The sequence below is a fragment of the Pelmatolapia mariae genome, linkage group LG9, assembly GCF_036321145.2.
Source record: "Pelmatolapia mariae isolate MD_Pm_ZW linkage group LG9, Pm_UMD_F_2, whole genome shotgun sequence".
Lineage (NCBI taxonomy): Eukaryota > Metazoa > Chordata > Actinopteri > Cichliformes > Cichlidae > Pelmatolapia > Pelmatolapia mariae.
The window spans coordinates 18,881,112-18,901,967 of NC_086235.1; the positions used below are offsets into that span (position 1 = coordinate 18,881,112).

At 40.0% G+C, this 20,856-nt stretch overlaps 2 protein-coding genes across 2 annotated transcripts; one reads left to right on the top strand and one right to left on the bottom strand.

The window, feature by feature from the left end:
- Positions 1-4,842: 4,842 nt before the first annotated feature.
- LOC135933552 (trichohyalin-like) lies at positions 4,843-8,253 on the top strand. The gene has a single exon (XM_065471648.1). It carries the CDS (start codon positions 4,843-4,845, stop codon positions 8,251-8,253), a length of 3,411 nt encoding a protein of 1,136 aa, XP_065327720.1.
- Positions 8,254-16,884: 8,631 nt separating this feature from the next.
- Positions 16,885-20,237, bottom strand: slc22a13b (solute carrier family 22 member 13b). Its single transcript, XM_063483592.1, has 10 exons — positions 19,863-20,237; positions 19,548-19,651; positions 18,911-19,065; positions 18,299-18,470; positions 18,084-18,204; positions 17,908-18,002; positions 17,606-17,820; positions 17,354-17,462; positions 17,070-17,264; positions 16,885-16,989 (listed from the first exon to the last, which is right to left on the bottom strand). The coding sequence occupies exons 1-10, from the start codon at positions 20,235-20,237 to the stop codon at positions 16,914-16,916; spliced, it is 1,617 nt and encodes a 538-aa protein (XP_063339662.1). The 3' UTR covers positions 16,885-16,913.
- Positions 20,238-20,856: the final 619 nt, after the last annotated feature.

The following is a 20,856-nucleotide window of genomic DNA, read 5'->3' on the forward strand; positions in this document are numbered from 1 at the left end:
GGAAAATTATCCAAATTTTTATGAATATTTGAAGCAGGAAAAGCAAAAAACATCAACGCTTACAGGACGAGAAAAGGCAAAACTTTGCTACAGAAATAACCTGTCCTTCCAAACATGTCCTCTGCAAAAATATTTTCACTCTGTTTCCGGAGGTGCCCGCCCTTTGCAAAAGTGCCCAGCTTCTGTCCTCACAAAGACAGAAGCACATGAATACACCCACAAATTCACAAAAGGTCAGAGCACGCACACTCTCGCAGACATACCCTCACTCTGCCACTTCAATCATCCCAATGTAATAAAACTGTCCACACACACACACACACCTCTTTTCCGTTGTCCTCCACCATGAAGAGCAGGTTGGTGCTGTCGGTCACGGTGAAGGTGAAGCGGTCTTTTAGTGAGTTGGAGCCGTCGTGGTTGTAGCTGATGCGGTTCTGGTAGATGTCATCCATGGTGAAGATGCTTAAAGACGGAAAAAGGCAAATAAGCTAATTTAAATTACTTCATACATATTATTAACTCTGCAATATATACAGCAGAGGATGGAGAGCAACATTTGCTTTAGTTTAGCCTTAATTAAAGAAGTATGAGTGTGCATGCTGAAGAAATCAGTCCTCGAATGCTGTATTTTGACCTCAGTTACACATTTGAAAAGTTTTTTGTTTGTCAGTGATGGTCTTCCTCACACCCTCCTGCACCCTCATGCCAGGGACCTGAAGAAGAGGCAGGGAGTCGTCTACAGGCTTGATAGTGATGTAGAAAGTCTGAGCAACCTGAAGACAAAGAACAATAATAAGATGATGATATGAGCGATACACATATGTGTAACCAAAACTACATCCTGCCATCAACTTCTTACTTTTCACTGAGAACTTTCTCAACAATTCAGCAAATAGAAAAGTCTCATTGTGATGAAAAAGTTTAACCCCAAAGGGCTACACAACTTCACCAAGCACCACAGTGGCCACAAAGCTTCCACACATTGCAGTCCACCAGGCGTGAAGGTCAAATGACCTTTTTCACATGTTTACTCAAGTCCTTGTGATCCTCATTAGTTTGAATTAGCAAGGCAGATTTATGCATGAGGTGACCGGGACAGGAAGCTGCTACTTTCCTGCTGTTATAAAAGCTGTAGAGTTTGTTAGTTTTCACATTTCTCTAATATCTTTCAATTTAATGACATCGTTAAGGTTTTTTTTAATTAAGCTAAGCATTTAAGTGATCAGAAAACATTCCTCTTTCTGGTTTTCTTTCTTAATTCCTGTCAACAGCTTGTTTTCTGCATCATTTAAGGTTGTTCCCTGCACTTGAGATTAAAGGTCCCTCTTTGGACACACAAGGACTGTTGACTTATTTCTTGGCCAAAATGGGAACAAAGTTATTTTTAAAAACCCAATTAGTCTTTAGGAAGAACAAATAATATTTCAGAGCTTCTGTTGTAGATATCTGCATCAAGACCTCCTTCATGAATGAGTTTTAAAACATGTTAAGCTACCAGGTATCGTAAAAATCTTCTGCCATTCACCTCATTTGTCCTGTCGGACACGGTGAAGGAGAACTGGTCGGCATGTTTCTCTTTTTCACTGGTGTGGACGTACTGGATGCTGCGTGATGCCAGGTCAGCCTGCATGAAGGTGCTGATCCTAGTGCCTAAAGAGACAAAAGAGAGAAAAGTAGCCGTTAAGCCCAAAAACTTCCATTATGTTTGTTATTTGATCTTTCATATTTTGGTATGAGATGGTTTTACACTGCTAAAAAAAAAAATAGGTTATGCTTGATGATAACACAAAGTTGTTTATACTTAAGGGATATAAATCTGTCCAATTAAGAAGCAGAAACCACTGTGAGTCTATTTCAACCTCGTTAGTTTAATATTAAAGCGACAGCAGGTGCAAAACTACAAAACTCTGAAACAGGGAATGGCTTGGCAGACCGTTGCTCTCTCCTGATCCCTCCTGACGGATTTTTGTCTACCTTTGATTTTCTTTGTGTCCATTCCACCAATTCCGGTGGTCTCGGGCAAATGCCAGTTCAATAAAGGGAGAAATTTCAGAGATGAATTCTTCTGCGTCTCTTTCCGTTATACGTGTGTTGTCTTATCCTTCATATTTTGTTGTGACATGTGTTTGTAAGCCACCATGGCATTTTCTGGCCACACACTGAGTTTGTTTCCTCAATTTGGCTCTTATCAAATTTACAAGGGGATAAAACTAAACTGAGACTATGTCTTGATGCATTCTCAATCATCCAGGAAAGTAAATCTCCAAAAGTTGATTCTGTTCATCTGGACGTAGCGTTTTGTGGGAGAAACATTTCGTCACTCACCCAAGTGACTTCTTCAGTCTCAGCTGACTGCAGGTTTCCCCAATCTTATAAACAGTAGATTTGCATAATGACTGAAACCAGCCCACTGAAGGAACAATGGGCTAGAAGGCCCTGAGTAAATGTGGTTATCCCAGCTGGACTTTTGTCAAAGCTGAAAAGGCTCCTAAAGAAAGCTCCAGCCGATCCAGGAGAGAAGGACAACCGCTGCCCAAGCAAAAACCTGTAGTGATCCCGTATGTGTCAGGAGTATCGGAGCAGTTGAGACGCATTTTTTCTAAACACCGGGTCTCTGTGGCTTTTAAACCCCAAAACACGCTGCGCCAAAAACTGGTCCACCCCAAGGATCGGGTCCCCCGACACAAACAGAGTAACATAGTGTACGCTGTTAAGTGCCAGGAGGATTGCCAGGATTTATACATCGGGGAAACCAAACAACCTCTGGCGAAGCGGATGGCACAACACAGAAGAGCCACCTCGTCAGGCCAGGACTCTGCAGTCTATTTACACCTACAGGCCAGTGGACACTCTTTCAGTGATGAGGATGTTCACATCCTGGACAAGGAGGAACGCTGGTTTGAGCGCGGAGTCAAGGAGGCCATTTACGTGAAAAGACCATCTCTGAATCGAGGAGGGGGCCTAAGGGTACATCTTTCGCCATCTTACAATGCTGTGATTGCAGCCATTCCCCAACTCTCTGTGAATGGTACTCATGGCCATTGATCAGTGGTCTTTGATCAGTGGGTTTTGGTCAGTGGTGTTGATCAATGGTCATGAGAATTTGCATAATTATGATTAAGGAACTGACCTCCCAGCCCATTGTTCCTTCAGTGGGCTGGTTTCAGTCATTATGCAAATGTACTGTTTATAAGATTGGGGAAACCTGCAGTCAGCTGAGACTGAAGAAGTCACTTGGATGAGTGACGAAACGTTTCTCCCACAAAACGCTACTCCAGATGAACAGATTCAACTTTTGGAGATAAACTGAGACTAAAGTTAAACTGAAATAACAATGCTTCTCTTTACTCTGTGTTGCCTCTGAAGATTAAAACTCAGTGGGAAACATAATCAGGTTTGTCTGCAACAATCCAGCATCACTCAGCGTGAAACTAAAGGTGACTGTCTTAAAAACAAGAACCAGAATTTTCTTTTGCTTTCCAGGAGTTTTGTTATCCTCGCTTATTGTGGATGCAAAGACCTGATGCAGCCGTTTGTAAGACAACACATTTATGGTTATTCCTGACATACAAAGTGTGCAACAGACACATTACATAGTTATCTATGATGTGCATTAATGAGGAAAAGACTTAGAATTAGACTTAGAGATTTTTATTGTCATTGTGCAGTTTCTTGCACAGCGAAATTGGGTAGCTTAACCACAAAGGTGCAAAAGTAAGAAGAAGAGAAACCAATATACAACAAAGGGGGAAAATAAATAAATAAAATAAAATAAAAAGCAATGTATATGTATACATATATGCGAGTGAAACTATATACATGGTGTATGTGTAAGAAACACTGAAACAGAAACATTGTGGGTCTGTATACAAGGGCAGTTATATAATATAATAAATAAATAAGGGTGGAGGGGCTATGGTCATTTAGGGTGGAGATGGTAGTTCTACTGGGACCAAAATATTGCACATGAGCCAAAATATTTTGCACAGAACATGGAACACTTTCATTGTGTTCCAGCTGTGATATTTCATTTCCCAACATTTTCACATGGAACAGTTTAACAAACCCATAATACTATCATATAAATTGCAATATTAAATAAAACAAGGAGTCAAACAGAAAAACAAACAAACAAAAAATGGTTTTAAATCCTGATTTGTATCAGCTACCAGTTAACCTATATTAGTTCCTTTCAGATTAATCAAAGTTTCCTTTAGTTGTTGTTCTAACTGTCTGATCAATACAATCGATAGAACTCCACTCAGTTCTATCGATTTAATTTAGCCTGATTCAGTCCACCCAATGCTTTCACTCACTGTATGTGCAAACTGGTTATGATACCCAGTAACACTTCAACGAGTTACCAATACAACTCAAACAAAATTAATTTGTCTTAAAAGGTGCTATATAAATAAAACTGTACTTTACTTACTTTCTTTACTCACTTTGTATGTTATTGCAATAACACTTTTATTTCTTTTTACAAAAATAACAGGGATTGAAACTTTATTGGTAATTTTCCAAGCAAAAGAATTATCCTCATTCAAAAGTCATGTAAGAACCTCATTGGCTTACGGAATGTTGATGTCATTTTAAAAAATTCAAACAAAAATATGACCTCATTCAAAAATGTCATGTGACATTAGTAAATTCTGATGTCACAATCTTCTAAAGCTTTGATCCTTTGAAGCTTTGATCCTCAAAATCCTTAAATAGGGGTGAGGATGTACAACTTTTAGTCCGTTATTTGCAGCACTTATGTTAGCAGCATTCAAACGTTCACCAGTAAAGCATTTTGAAACATCTGGATCCTTTTCGCAGTCACGGTATACAGACTTCAACATGTCTCAGAAAGAGCAAGAAAGACAAGAAGTTGACCCCAGCTCTATCCCATGGTATGAGTCCCTAGACCCCTATATGAGCTCTCTTCCGTGGGATGAACAGGTGGAATTAGAGGAAAAGCGATTGGAAGAAATGGAGAATGAAAATCTCATGAACAGAGAGAAGATTAAGATCCTGACGGAAGAAAATGAGAGAAAGAGCGCTGAATTAGAAAAATTATCCTACCAGCTTCAGGAAAGGGAAGGTATTATTGAGGAGAAACAATGGGCTCTCCAAGATGAGAAGAATCAGGAGCTCCAAGAAAAGCTTGATGAAGCTCTGGAAAAAAATAAACATCTGCTCCAAAATGAGAAAAAAGAGAGCATTGAAGGGGATAAAATGCTCAAGAAGAATCAGGAGCTCCAAGAAAAGCTTGATGGAGCTCTGGAAAAAATTAAAGATCTGCTCCAAAAGGAGAAAAATGAGAGCATTAAAGGGGATAAAATGCTCAAGAAGAATCAGGAGCTCCAAGAAAAGCTTGATGGAGCTCTGGAAAAAAATAAAGATCTGCTCCAAAAGGAGAAAGAAGAGAGCATAAAACAGGAAAACATGGTCAAGAAGAATCAGGAGCTCCAAGAAAAGCTTGACGAAGCTCTGGAAAAACTGAACGAAATCCACCAAGAAGAGAAGCAACAGGCCGAGCAGAGAGACATGCAGAGCAAACTCCAGGGAATGGAGGAAAAATACAAAGCACTGCAGGTGAAACATGATAAAACTCTGCACAAAAATCAACAGTTGCTTCAAGACAAGAAGCAAATGGAAATGAAACAGAAAGAAATGGACTCCAAGCTTGACGAGATGGAGGAAAAACACAGATTGCTCCAAATCAAGCTTGAGAAAACAGCGCACAGAAATAAAGAGTTCATTCAAGAGAGAGAGCAACAAGAAATGCTCGAGAAAGAAACGGACTCCAAGCTTGAAGTCTTGGAGGAAAAACTGAAAATGCTGCAAATAACTCTTGAGGAAACACTCCTCAAAAATAAAGAGATGCTTCACGAGAAAGACCAACAGAAAGTACGTCAGGAAGAAATGGATTGCAAGCTGAGGAACATCGAGAAACAAAATGAAGGCTTGCAAGTTATGCTTGATGAAGCTCTGGAGAGAAATAAAGAGTTCCTTCACGAGAAAGATCAACAGAAAATACAAAAGGAGGAAATGGATTGCAAGCTGAGGAACATCGAGAAACAAAATGAAGGCTTGCAAGTTATGCTTGATGAAGCTCTGGAGAGAAATAAAGAGTTCCTTCACGAGAAAGATCAACAGAAAATACAAAAGGAGGAAATGGATTGCAAGCTGAGGCACATCAAGAAACAGAATGAAGGCTTGCAAGTAATGCTTGATGAAGCTCTGGAGAGAAATAAAGAGTTGCTTCATGAGAAAGACCAACAGAAAATACAAAAGGAAGAAATGGATTGCAAGCTGAGGAACATCGAGAAACAAAATGACGGCTTGCAAGTAATGCTTGATGAAGCTCTGGAGAGAAATAAGGAGATCCTCAAAGACAAGAAACAACAGCCCGTAGAGCAGAGAGACCTGCAGAGCAAACTCCAAGCCATGGAGGAAAAATTCAAAGCTCTGCAGGTGAAGCATGACAAAACTCTGCACAAAAATCAACAGTTGCTTCACGACAAGAAGCAAATGGAAATGAAACAGAAGGAAATGGACTCCAAGCTTGACGAGATGGAGGAAAAACACAGAGGGCTCCAAATCAGGCTTGATAAAAAAGTGCACAGAAATAAAGAGTTCATTCATGAGAGAGAGCAACAAGAAATGCTCGAGAAAGAAACGGACTGCAAGTTTGAAGTCTTGGAGGAAAAATGCAAAATGCTCCAAATAACTCTTGAGGAAACACTCCTCAAAAATAAAGAGTTGCTTCACGAGAAAGACCAACAGAAAATACAACAGGAAGAAATGGATTGCAAGCTGAGGAACATCGAGAAACACAACGAAGGCTTGCAAGTAATACTTGATGAAGCTCTGGAGAGAAATAAAGAGATCCTCCAAGACAAGAAACAACAGCCCGTAGAGCAGAGAGACCTGCAGAGCAAACTCCAAGCCATGGAGGACAAATACAAAGCTCTGCAGGTGAAGCATGACAAAACTCTGCACAAAAATCAACAGTTGCTTCAAAACAAGAAGCAAATGGAAATGAAACAGAAGGAAATGGACTCCAAGCTTGACGAGATGGAGGAAAAACACAGATTGCTCCAAATCAGGCTTGATAAAAAAGTGCACGGAAATAAAGAGTTCATTCAAGAGAGAGAGCAACAAGAAATGCTCGAGAAAGAAACGGACTGCAAGTTTGAAGTCTTGGAGGAAAAATGCAAAATGCTCCAAATAACTCTTGAGGAAACACTCCTCAAAAATAAAGAGTTGCTTCACGAGAAAGACCAACAGAAAATACAACAGGAAGAAATGGATTGCAAGCTGAGGAACATCGAGAAACACAACGAAGGCTTGCAAGTAATACTTGATGAAGCTCTGGAGAGAAATAAAGAGATCCTCCAAGACAAGAAACAACAGCCCGTAGAGCAGAGAGACCTGCAGAGCAAACTCCAAGCCATGGAAGAAAAATACAAAGCTCTGCAGGTGAAACATGACAAAACTCTGCACAAAAATCAACAGTTGCTTCACGACAAGAAGCAAATGGAAATGAAACAGAAGGAAATGGACTCCAAGCTTGAAGAGATGGAGGAAAAACACAGAGGGCTCCAAATCAGGCTCGATAAAAAAGTGCACGGAAATAAGGAGCTGCTTCAAGAAAAAGACCAACAGAAAATACAACAGGAAGAAGAAACACTTAATCTCCAGAGGAAAAATCAAGCACTCCAAGAATTGTATAATGAAACGAGGTACAAAACAACTGTACTGGAAGGAGAAAAGAAAAAAATGGAAAAACAGTGCTCAGCGATGCAGAGCAGCATCAATGAAATGCTGAGTAAAAATACCGAACTGGAGGAACTTTCTAAGAACTTGAAGTACAAAAACACTGAAATCCAGGCGCAAAAGCAAGAACAACAGAAAACACATAAAGACCTGCAGTGTAGACTTCAAGATATCCAGAAGAGAAACCAGCAGCTGGAAGACATGTACAAGAAAGTAGAACAGAGAAATACAGATGTGCACAAGGCAAAGAGAATAGAGGAGGCAACAGTTAAAGAACTGAAAGACAAGCTTAAAGAAAAACAAGAACAATTAGAAGACATGGTGAAAAGATGCAGCAAATGTGAGAAAGAAAACACAGAAACAATGGATGAGCTGAAAACCCTCATCCTTGAGAAAAAAGTGCTCGTGGAACAGTGTCTGAAAAAGAAGAAAAAACGCTTCCACTGGTTCTGGAAGAGGGACACTGCTGCTTCTCACCTGATGTAACCTCGTCTTCCTCCACCTCTATTCCATCTTCATTTTCCCCCTTCCCCTTCCCCTCCCTCCTTTTTCTTTTTTCACTCTCACCCCCCGACCAGTCCCGGCAGTTGACTGTCCCCTCCTGAGCCTGGTTCTGCCATAGGTTTCTCCTTTAGGTTTCTTTCACTTTAAAAGGAGTTTTTCCTATCCACTGTCGCCTGGTGCTTGCTCAGAGGGGATTGTTGGGGTTTTCTCTCCTCTCTCTTTCCTTCTTTCTATCCCCCCTTTTCCCCCTTCTACCTTTTCCTTTACACAATAAACAATTGGCCACATTTTACATGTGTTTGAAAAATGTCTTCATTCAACAATAATTCATCTTAGGTATAAAAACAAGAAATAGGTAATAGCTGCATGTGTGTTTGTGTGTGCAAAATATACATACTTAACTTATATCCCAGAAGGAATTAATACTAGATGGGTAGAGACAGGTTTTAAAGACTAGAAATGAAAACATGTGAGTCCTATAATCTAAGCTCGTTTCACCAATAGGTGATGTTACATTTTAAATTAGGCACTTCATTGCAGGACTGTCATTGTACCGAGGTACATTGAATAACATGAAATGGATTTCTCGTGCCACAAGTGACCTCGCTGTGAAGCTATTAACTTGTTGAATAATTTATCTCTGCAAATGCAAAGTTATTTCTCACCACAGAGGGGAGGGAATTTCATAAAGTCAAAAAAATTAAAACTTGTAAACATTACACGGGGAAGGCAATAACTCATTCAACATGCCAACAAGACATCAAGGAAATAAAGACATCTCAGTATCAGCTCTCTTCATGTCGTCTACTGACAGCAAAATGAGCTCAATTCTATGGTTTTCTTGGCTTTTGGCATAAATTCCTCAGCTGAAGGTTTATACATCATTATAATCAGGACAGGAAATCATAGTTTAAGAGTTTTAGATGTTAATTTAAATCAAATCTGAATCCGATCTGCTTATCTGTCTAGTTGTGGTCTGCACAGATGTCAGGTTTTTAAAACTAATTAAAGGGCAATAGTGTAATGTTTTGTATTTATTTATTTCCTTTTCTTTGTCCTTCTTTAAGAAATTTGTATTGAAATAAAAACAAGAGCAAGGGCTTTTATTTTGTCCTGCTGAAATCCACTTTACTATACTTGACATAATTCTTTTTTATTTATACAGATATGCAGATATACTACATGTGTAACATTCATTTCATTGTTTAAATGTTTAATAATAAAGTACATGAATAACTTGAGCTTATTATATATTAAAGTAAAGTATATTTCCTATTAACTAGGCAGGTCATTCTCTTTCTCTTGACAACGCTGTCTTTAAATAAAAATATATAATTCCCTATATTCCTATCTATTCCAAACAACGGTAGTAAGTAACAAAGTTTCAAATTTGTCTTTCACTTTGACTCTTAATTTACTAACCATGAAGAAGAGGTCAGAGGTCAAATGTGGCATGATACCTTTAATCTTTCTATGACACTTTCTGTATGTGGACCAGAGACGGGTGATAACGCATAATCTGATTACTTTTTTCAAGTATCGAGTAAAGTAAGGGATTACTATTGCAAAAAAGGTAATTTGATTACTGCTACTTTCCTGTAAGCAGGCTACATTACTGCGTTACTAAACCGTTGTGATTTTGCTTGTGAGAGTGTCTCATGACAATGACGTACGAGCGTGCGACGTCCATGGCAGCAACAGACGTGTGTAAATCAACAATGGATAATATGGAGTGCGGGAGAGAGTACGACCATGCAGCGTTTAAAGCTTGGAAGTACTGACATTACTTTGAGTTTGATTCCGTAAAAAGTGACAAAAAATCCATGATGGATTATGCAGAAAAAATAGAATTGGGCTGAAAGGTCTATTGCTTTATTACATATTCAGGTTGTGTATCATGTTTTTAAAAAAGAAACCGAGTAACTAAGTAATAAAGTACTAATTACTTTTGAAAACAAGAAATCAGTAAAGTAACAGGATTACTTTCTTAGAGAAGTAATCAGTAATTAGTAACTAATTACTTTTTTCGAAGTAACTTGACCAACACTGATGTGGACAATCGTTTAATATAGTCATAGTTTCTAAGTTATGAGTCTTTGGAAGGAAGCAGTTCACCCATCGGCTGTGGGAGCTGAATATTTGTACTCTAATGAGCAACATGAGACAAAAGGAAGACACCATTACCTGACTACAGTTAACCTGGCCGATGGATCCGACTCAAGTCTTTCCTTCTTTAATGTGGCAGAAAAAGGGCTACACAGCTCAACTTCAGGACAAGCTTTATAAGGATTTTAAATTTTAGGATCAAACAACAAAAGCTGTATCTACTTCTGTCATTTATTAGGAAGCTTGAGCTACACCTCAAACTAGTGTCTAAAACAAAGCAGCAAAAATCATCTGAGGAGGCGAGGCAGGTTACCGTCTTCAGCATTTTGCAAGACAGGTGCCTTTTGGCAAACATTCAGCTGGAGAGGTGTGTCATAACTACAGTCACTTAATAAGCCCCTTGAAAATGTTGGCTTTGAGAGATGGAGCTGAAAGGGAGCATTCATCATGTGTGCTTGTACATTGACATTCCTTGTATGCTGATAAGCCTCCCATAGGGGCAGTGGGCTAGCTGTGCGTGTTAGCATGGTGTGACAGACTGGCTGAATGGCTAGCAGTAATTATCCGGTGCTGCTCTGTGGCTCAGAGGTGATCTGATGCTTGAAGATCGGGGAGCAGCGTTAACATCCAGCTCGTTAACATGCTGCAAGTGTAACCGGGTCATAAATTACATATTGTTATAATTACACAAAATGTGTTCTAGACCCCAAACCGTTCCTGTTATACCTCACTTTTAGGACCTTCAAGCCTGTAGTTATGTGTTTATTATCAGTTGGAGCCCCTCCTCATTGTTCTTCTTCTTCTTTGGTGCAACCCTATAAATACAGTGTACCCCTTTGGCCTCTTGCCTTTTCTACAGTTCCCCTGTGGGAGAGGAGCTGGAGTGGGCAAGTTAATGACTTGGAGGTCTTTGTTTCTTTTACCTTTCATTGTCAGACACAATGCAGGAACACACGGGTTACACAAGCACACTCGTGCGGGGAATCTGTTCAGCTGGGGCTAAAATCCTCAACAGCACGGAAGCTAATAGTCACCTCTCTGTGATCGGAGGATGCATCAGCATCTCCGTTTCCTCTGAATGTAGATTCACATCAGTTATTCTCCTTTGTTGTTTTCTCTTTATTGCATCAAAAGATGAGAATTTTAGTTATGGCTGCAGTCATTTGAAGTTTGTTTGTGTCACAAGAAGCAGAAAGACAGAGTACGTGAGTGTGTCTGTTTTGTAGAGGGCAGTTGGAATAGAACAGAAATAATGGATGGAGGAACTGGAGCAAGCTTCATTACAGCTCCGTCTGTGTGTGTGGAGTCAGTTGTCATATACAGAAGGGAACGAGTCTCCATCTACAGAGTTTGTGATGAGATTTGGTTTTGGAAGGTTTTGATTCCATTTTCTTTTGTTACTGTAGTGAAGTCGAGTTTTTGTGATTAAGTTCTTAGCTCCCTGTTTTAGTTTTACTGTTGTCCTCCCCGGTGTTCCCCTGACTCTCTTGGTATTTGATGCTTGAAGGCTTCCTCGGCTCAGCTCTCGTGCTGCCACACCCTGTCGTCACTTTTTTAATAATAGTAATGGATTGCATTTATATAGCGCTTTTCGAGAAACCTCAAAGCGCTTTACAATTCCACTATTCATTCACTCTCACGTTTACACACTGGTGGAGGCAAGCTACAGTTGTAGCCACAGCTGCCCTGGGGCAGACTGACAGAAGCGAGGCTGCCATATCGTGCCATCGGCTCCTCTGGCCATCACCAGTAGGCGGTAGGTGAAGTGTCTTGCCCAAGGACACAACGACCGAGACTGTCCGAGCCTGGGCTCGAACCGGCAACCTTCCGATTACAAGAGGAACTGCTAACTCTTGAGCCACAATCGCATTTTTAAATACTTCCATCACACCAACAGGCACTTTAGAATCACCAAATGACAAGCATGTCTTTGGACAGGCTCAAGCCGGAGAGGTGATCAATGGACCACAGCGCTGCACACCCCTGGCAACTTTGGGGGTAAAGCCACTGGTTGGTGGTGGCTGACAGGTGAAATCAGGGTCTGCTGCACCAAAAACATAAATGTGATTGCTTTGGTTGCAATCAGATTGCCATAGTCATCTGCAGTTTGCATGTAGGATGCCAACTACTCACCAAGCGGTGGGAAAAGTTTGATTTGGTTTAGTTTGGCTTTCATCTTTACTTTTGGGCCTTCCTGTGTCTCATTGTCTAATCAGCCCCTTGTGCATTTGTAATCCCGACTTTCCCTCTGCTTTGCCTCACAAACAGCATGCACGCCTGACTTTCTGTACTCTATGGAATTAGTTTCTAAAAACACTGACGTATAGGTCTGGTCTACCTGGACTGGCAGCATGCTCGAGGTGTCCCAGGCTCGTCTGTTTGGTGACGCGGTAGATGAGCTCGCCCGGCTCGCTGTCCTGGTCGCTGGCTGACAGCTGCAGCGTGGTCAGCTTCTTCACTGAGTTGTCATTAAGCACCAGGCTTTTGTTTACCGCTACAGATGGAGTTAGATGGTGCTCTGCACGATAAAATAAATAAGGTCAGTATAAAAAGTCTATAGCAGAGGAGGTGAAAAAAGCTGAGATTTATATAGAACGAGAACAACACTGGATTTTTATATCAGGAGGTGTGAAAAAGGGATCTAGGTTTGAAAGATGTGAAGAAAGGATAGAAAAGATTGAGAGAAGGGCAAAGAAGTCATCAGAGGGCAGTACAGCAGGAAGAGATATGGACAGAGAGCTTCCCTGTAGTCACATCTGAGAGGGTGCAATTAACAGAAAAGTGAAAAAGGTGAGAAAATAACAGGCTAAAAAGAGAGCTGCAAAAGATATGAGAGAGTCAGGATGCTGCTCAACCGCGAGGGACAGTCAATCCTTCAATATCCAGTAGCTTCTCATGTGGACACTGGATTCAAACTGCTGAACCAGTGCAATAGTTTGGCTTTATCCCCAGAAGGAAGCGAGAGGAAGCTTTTTAGTTGGAAACGGTGACAATAAAAATGTGCACAGCTGAGTTTTCAGGGTTTATCATGGCTCAAAATGGGTCTTTGGGAGTTGACTACCCACAACTGCAAAATAAGTCTGTGTAATTTTTAAAAAATGCATCTTTTTTTTTTTCCCTTTCTCACAATTTCATAAAGAATAGTGTCATTTATAGTTACTACCTCTACACTCTGCGTTTATGTGGTCATTTATATGGAAAACCTAAACTGTTTTAGGTTTTCTAGCATCACTGCTAATGCTTTCAATCATTGTTTCCACACAAATTTTGCTTAAATGTATTTAAAGTTTGGGAAAAGTCCACAAATGAAAATGCATGTGCGTTAACGGACAAAACGAGCAGTTCCAGTACTTGCAGATGTTGACTTGTAATACACAACACCCCTAAGGGGTTTAATAAAAAAGCATAAGCAGATATTTACTTGATAAACTGTCTCAGCCATGAACAGAGCTCAACAAATGTTGTGTTTGTGAACACTAGAACCACTGTGCACTCTATATATGAAGACATGGATTCTCCCTTTCACATGTTAGCATCTTGTTTGGCCCACAGCTGTGATAAAATGATCAGTACTTCTATGTGCACATTAAGCATCTCCTTTAATTTTCCTTGTACTTCCTTGCAGGTCTATGTGGGAGGAGGCGAGTATGTTCACCTCCGTGTTTACGAGAAATTCCCGGCTTATGGAGGAACGCTCGAGCTGACCAGGCTGCAGCACCCCAAGAGTCAACATGACAGTATTGAGTACTTCTAATGGGAAAATGAACCAGTCAAAGAATCAATGCCTGCAGCCTGTACTCTCATTGTAATTCATTAATAACCTGCCTCTTTATGAGGGGAAAGCTTTCCTTGTTTACATATAATAACATACTGCAGATAATGGAAGTCAGACAAAGTGGATCATGTTTAATACAAAGTGCATAAATAAATGAAGCAGATTTTATTTCAGTTGTGGCTTCTGAGTTGTGAAATGTCTGCAGCCCCAGGAGTGGACTGTATTTGATTTGTCACATTGAAAGAGGGCCAGAAAATTACATAATCAGTGAAGCCAAACACGTCTCTTTCCTAATATGGGCAATGACTTTAGTAAAACTCAGCTGTAAGCATGTCTCCAGGTTCTGAATTGAAGTATTTTAGCACACAATGTTATGTGTTTTCAAACTCGATCCATCCATTTTCTTCCACTTATCCGGGGCCGGGTCACAGCAGCAGCAGCCCAAGCAGAGAAGCCCAGACCTCCCTCTCCCCAGCCACCTCCTCCAGCTTGTCCGGGGAAACACCAAGGCGTTTCCAGGCCAGCCGAGAGATATAATCTCTCCAGCGTGTCCTGGGTCTGTCCCGGGGCCTCCTCCCTATGGGACATGCCCTGAAAACCTCACCCAGGAGGCGCCCAGGGGGCATCCTTTTCAGATGCCCGAACCACCTCAACTGACTCCTTTCAATGTGGAGGAGCAGCAGCTCTACTCTGAGCCCCTCCCGAACGGCCGAACTTCTCACCCTATGTCTAACGGAGAGGCCAGCCACCCATTTCCGCCGCTTGTATTCGCAATCTCGTTCTTTCGGTCAGCGTCCACATCACTTCGGCTGCTGCACCAATCCGTCTGTCGATCTCCCGCTCCCTTCTCCCATCACTCTGAAACAAGACCCCGAGATAAACTCCTCCACTTGGGGCAGGAACTCGTCCCTGACCCGGAGTGGGCACTCCACCCTTTTCCGGGTAGAGTGCCCACTCCGGGTCCCACCATTCCTACTTGCATTTTGTTTTTTTGTTAAGCTACTATGAAAAACCTCTTTAAAAAAATGCCAAAAGTATCCATTATTGAAATTCTCATCAAATTGCCTCATTGGTGACATCTGCAGTGCAGATGGGGCAGGGCAGATAATACAGCTAATATCATCAAATATGTGTACTGTGTAATTCTTCTACAAAGAGAACTTAATATTAACAAACTTAATATTTCAATACTTTCAGGTATCATGCTTACTGTTTTGCAATTAAATTGCCCCCTATGAGCAAGCACTTTGCAAAGGTGAGAAAGAAAATCTCCCTCGTAACAGGAAGGAACCTTCAACAAAACTAAGCTTAGCCATCTGCTGACCTAAAAAGAGACGAGTGTAGAAGACGTGCTCATGAAGTCTCACAATAGTCTGGTCCTATAGCAGCGTAACTGAGGGATGGTTCAGTGTCACATGATCCAGCTTCAGCTATGAGCTTATCAAAAGTAAAGTTTTGAGTCTAATTACAACTGGAGAGGATGTGTGTTTCTTGAAGTGGAAGATGGCTCCACAGCTGAAGAGCCTAATAGCTTAAGGCTTTGCCTATTATTCTACTTTTAGAAACTCTAGGAACCACAAGCAAGCCTGCAGTCTGAGTGCTCCATTGAAATAATATAATGTTAGTGGAAATCAGGCCCACATACTTGTTTAATATGCAGATTGAAAGACATTCTGTTAAAAAGAAACTTCAAGATTCCTCACAGTGTTACAGAAGGCTAAACAAATACTTACCATCCAGAGTAAGTATTTGTTTAGACGTCATGTTTCTAAGATTTTTAGGTTCAAATAAAATTTTGTTTGAATTTAGAAGAAGAAAGTTACAGGACATCCAAGCCTTTATGTCTTTAATACATACCTGTAGTTATATTAAATGATTTGTGCTATCTTGCTTCATAGATATAGAATAAGCTGCATAGCAGTGAAAATGTATGCTATGTTTTCTAACAGTGTTGCCTAAGGGAAGCATGTATAATGTAAACAAAACTGCTCCTAGCAAAGACTGCATGACTAAGTTCATGTGAATTAGACGACCCATTTAGATGCACAAAGCAGACAGTTATGATTCAATCCACTGCAGTTCAGCTCTTTTAATGTCAACAATGAACTCTAGTTTCTTTAGTAAAACATTATGATCAACAAGACTGAATGCTGCATTGAGATAGCAGGAAAAGCACAGAGATGTTTTTCCTACCAGAGGCCATTAGGAGGTTTTTCAGACCCTTCACTAGTGACGCGATGGTTTGAGGACTGTGAGTGGGCTCAGCTGAGTCTAATAATAAATTAATTGCAGCGTTGAAACATCTAAATAAATGTTCACTGATTCCTTTATACAAACTGAGCACTAAATCAGATAAAAATTCTAAGAAATGAGATAGAAACTCAATGAGGGAAAGATTACTGATAGATAACAAGAAATAAAACAGGCTTTTTGTATTTTTATTATATAGTCTTCAGGGGGTTGGTGTTTGGGAGTTTTATTTAGCGGTAAATAACAGTTTACTAAACAGGTAGTTTAAAAAAATCTAGTACAAAGCTTAAAAAAGTATATAACAATTACAGTTTATACATCTTTTACTAAACATATACATGTAATTTATCGAATATTATATAACTTTTGGAAAAACAAGATTAATTAACAGCCAAAAATGTTCAACTGAAGTTGGTCATTTTAGCAAACCGTATACAAAATCTTTTTACCAGTGCACTGGTTTAGAAAATGAGTGTAAAAAGGTGTGAACCATATAAATTCACTATATAAATCACAGTTTTGTGCTCTTTTCCATTTTGTCCACTTTAGTCAAAGATCCATTCTCAGCAGCCCCATCCTCAAGTTTGCTGAAATAAAAAAAAAAATACAATATTTATGAAAAACTCTTTACATTTTTTGGTTTTTGAAGTGGAGTTTGGCAACTCACGTAAGTTCGGCACAGTCCTGAAGCTCAACATTACGGGTTTCGGGTAGTAGTAAACAGAGACCCCCAGCAGCAAGGGGGATGATTCCATAGATCAGCATGGGAATGGTGTAATGGTAGGTGCCCAGAAGCCTGATTAGAGGAGCAAGGATGCCTGCCACACGAGCCAACATGGAGTTCAGACCCACACCGTTCTGCCTGCAAGTACAGACGATGAACCTATCATCAAACTCACTGGATCAAAATAAAGACAGAAAAATTTGCATTTCATTATTACAATGCCTTACCTTATATTGGTGGGATATAATTCTGCCGTATAAACATAGACTATGGAAAAGCTTGCAGTGGCAGAAAATTTTCCCAGTACAGCTATAACTGTTATTACTATGGGAAGATCTGATGGACAAACAAAAAACAAATTACACATATACTGGAGTATATTTCTTGCTAGACATAACATTTAACAGATTTAGCTTTTATAGGACTATTTTTTAGGAAAATTAATCTTCAAGATTATAAATGAAAAAGCATATAAATACCATTTGGTATAACAAGGATCCCAAGACAAGCTAAACCTCCAAAAAGTAACACTACTGCTTGACCAATCCTTCTCCCAATGAGCTGGAGGACAGGCAGACTGCCCAGACGTGCGGGAAATTCTACCAAACCAAAGATGAACTGTGTCAGGTAAATATCCAGACCAAAACTGCCAACGTTCAGGCTCAGTCCATAGTACATCAGACTAGTTCCAAACCTGTTAAGCATGAGAGATATTTTCAGTGAATCCAAAAAGGAAAGGAAATAAATGTGGAAGCTTTTAGTGGGTAAAAATTATATTCACCAGACGTAGCTCATGATGAGAGCACGTTTTCTCAGATATGATATCCTGAAGATGTCCAACATGTTTCCTCTTTTGATTGTAGTCTCATCCTCCAGCTAAACAATTACATTTTTACGTGAGTGTGCTTCAGTATTGTATTTTCTTTGATTTTGGTTGAAGCCAAAGAGTTTGATCACCTTCTCCAACAGGTCTTTGGGGACCTTTCTCTTGTTCACCTTGGCTGCCCTCTGGATCTCCTTTATAGCATCTTTCTTGCGGCCCTGGGTAATGAGCCACCGAGCTGATTCGGGAAGAATCCTGGTTAAAAGGATCACAAACCGTAATTTTATTTATAAAGTTATCCTACATGATGTTGGTAATAATATTTAATGTGACAGGAGTGGCTACTGACCAGTAGAAAATACCCAGAACGAGGATAAGTGGGCAGAAGAGCACCAGCTGCAGGATCCTCCAATTGCGGATCAAATAGGCAGCACCAGACATCAGCATCAGTCCAAGAGGAAAAGTGGAGTGGCAGATAATGGTGCACAATGCAAACCTGGAAGAATCACTCCATTCTCCTCCTTCAGCCCAACAGAAAATGTGGAAAAGGAATTATTTCTGGTTTACAGTTTTGTTTAGCATGTGTGTGTCCCTTGACAAGATCATGCTAAACTCATTTATACTTCTGTACACAACATACACCTGGATTATTAGATACAATTAAATTAACAAGCTGAAATCTATTAGATTCACTGTTGACGTGCGCGCGTGTGTGTGTACTATGATTTACAGCAGAAACGATGAATATCACCATTTAAAAAGTGCATTTTGTATTTGCTTGTGTTATCTTTGTCTAATTACTAACATTTGTTTGATGATCTGAAACATTAACTTTTTCAAAAAATATTAAAAAACTAAGAAATTGTTGTGGTTTTTTGCATGTACAGTGCTGTGATGTTTAGATACTCTTCAGTGGTACATCGTGGCATTAAATTCAGCTGTGACTAAACATCGTACCTACCTATTACAAATGAATTAGCAACAATGCCGGAGACCGAGATTCCGCCTAAAAATCGGAGAACTATAAAAACGTAGATGTTGGGTGAGAAAGCAACTCCCACACCAAAAACCATCAGGAAGAGGAGTGAAAGCAGGACAACAAAGCGGCGACCAAACCTACAGAGACGAGAAAGAGCTGTTTCACTGATCCTGGACTTTAATATGCAAGCATGATGTATATGGTCTTTCCTCAGAATTTAGATCAAAGAGCAACATTTCTTTTTGTAAAAATAAACCAACATAATGTTTATTATGTCCAGAGGGTGACCTGTTTTAATATGCTGCACTTGGCAGTCAACCCTAACGGTATCTGGACTATTGACAAGAATGAAAAACAAATCATACTCATTGGGAGGAGCCACTTCTGTGCATCCTCATTAACTTGCAGGTAGAATTCTTTTTTTGTTTTTTTTTTTGTTTTTTTAAACAAAATGACCCAAACACAGCAATAAGTAACAACTATTTAACTACACAATTTGACTACTATTAAAGCTACTGGGAGTTTATTTTTAGATGGGTTAAAAGATCAACACTAAACAAACTATTCAGTGTTGATTTGCATTTAATCAGTGTCATTACATAAGGATGATGATCCATACCTGTCAGCCATGGAGCCCAGGACCAGTGCTCCAACCAGAAGACCGGCCATGTAGATGGACTGTGATGCTTCAATGAAGCTGCTCCTGTCACACACCAGGTCAAACTGGCAGCAGAGAAGAAGTCGGTTTTATTGTAATGCATACTTCTTTTGTAAGGAAACAACCCAAGAGAAGACATTTATATCAAAAAAAGATGTTGAAATGCTTTGCTGTGATTTACTCTTCTAATGGTCAAGTCATCAGCTCATACAGAGCATGCAAACAGAATCCCTGGAACAACTAGGTACATTCCTGTGAACGCTAAGGACATTTTACCTCTGTCACAATGCTGGAGGCGCCACCGGGTGCCTCAAAATCTGTTCCATTAACGCATTCTGTTGTGGTGTTGATCCCATATTTTTCAATCATTTCCAAATCCCAATCCACCGGCGTGAACATCAAACAGCTCTCAAAGCCTCCATCCTCCTTCACTGGGATGGTCAGATTTTTTTGCCTCTCTTCTGTCAGGTTGGGCCCACGCTCCACGATCCAGTCGGTGTTGCAGTGGTGTGGGAAGCTCATGCCAGCAAACACCTGGCCAATAACGTCAAAAGCTAGAAATATGCTTGGGATGCATAATGCAACCACCAAACGTTTCTGAAATAAACCAAACGAATTAATCTCCTTCAAAATCTCCCCAAAGTTGCTCATATTTACATCTAAGTCCTCAGAGCTTCATGTGAAAATGAGAAAAGATTTGGTTTTAAGCAGAGTTCAGCCACAAGTAATCAACGTGACTTGGTTAATGTTTAAACTGATAATCACTGTGCTTTTACGACCTCCCAACTTGCTAACAGACTGCCGATGTACTGTACACTGCCAAATGTGACCCATTAGTATCAGGTTTTGATTATGTTTCAATACTAAAACAGGCCATTGGTTAGGCTGATTAATCCACTTCTTAACTTCATTAAATCTCCCTTCTCTTCTAATGTAGTAATCTTTTTTAAAATGTCGCTTTCCCTTTAAGAGATATATGACAGCTGCATACATCTGATAAAGGTATATAACAACACTCCATTAGTTTTTCTTTTTTTAAGTTAGTACGTTTGATAGTAGTAATGCCATCTTATTTGTCACCTAATGGCAGCATTAGCCTCTTAAAACTCTTCATTAAATGTCTGTAATATTAGACAGAAAAACTGAACAAGTTATATTATTAAAGTCATGATCTAAATATATAGCTCAGGACAGTTAACAGTTCACATTTAACATCCATCTATTTTCTTCTGATTATCCAATAAATGGTCACAGAGGGGCTAGATCTGTT

Excerpts from the sequence above, each read along its gene's own strand:
- slc22a13b (XM_063483592.1), bottom strand. The coding sequence starts at position 20,237 with ATGAGCAACTTTGGGGAGATTTTGAAGGAGATTAATTCGTTTGGTTTA. Across the intron at positions 19,066-19,547 it reads CTGGGCTCCATGGCTGACAG|GTTTGGTCGCCGCTTTGTTG; the intron begins GTATGGATCATC and ends TCGTCTCTGTAG. Across the intron at positions 17,265-17,353 it reads TTATATCCCACCAATATAAG|GCAGAACGGTGTGGGTCTGA; the intron begins GTAAGGCATTGT and ends CTGTACTTGCAG.
- LOC135933552 (XM_065471648.1), top strand. The coding sequence starts at position 4,843 with ATGTCTCAGAAAGAGCAAGAAAGACAAGAAGTTGACCCCAGCTCTATC.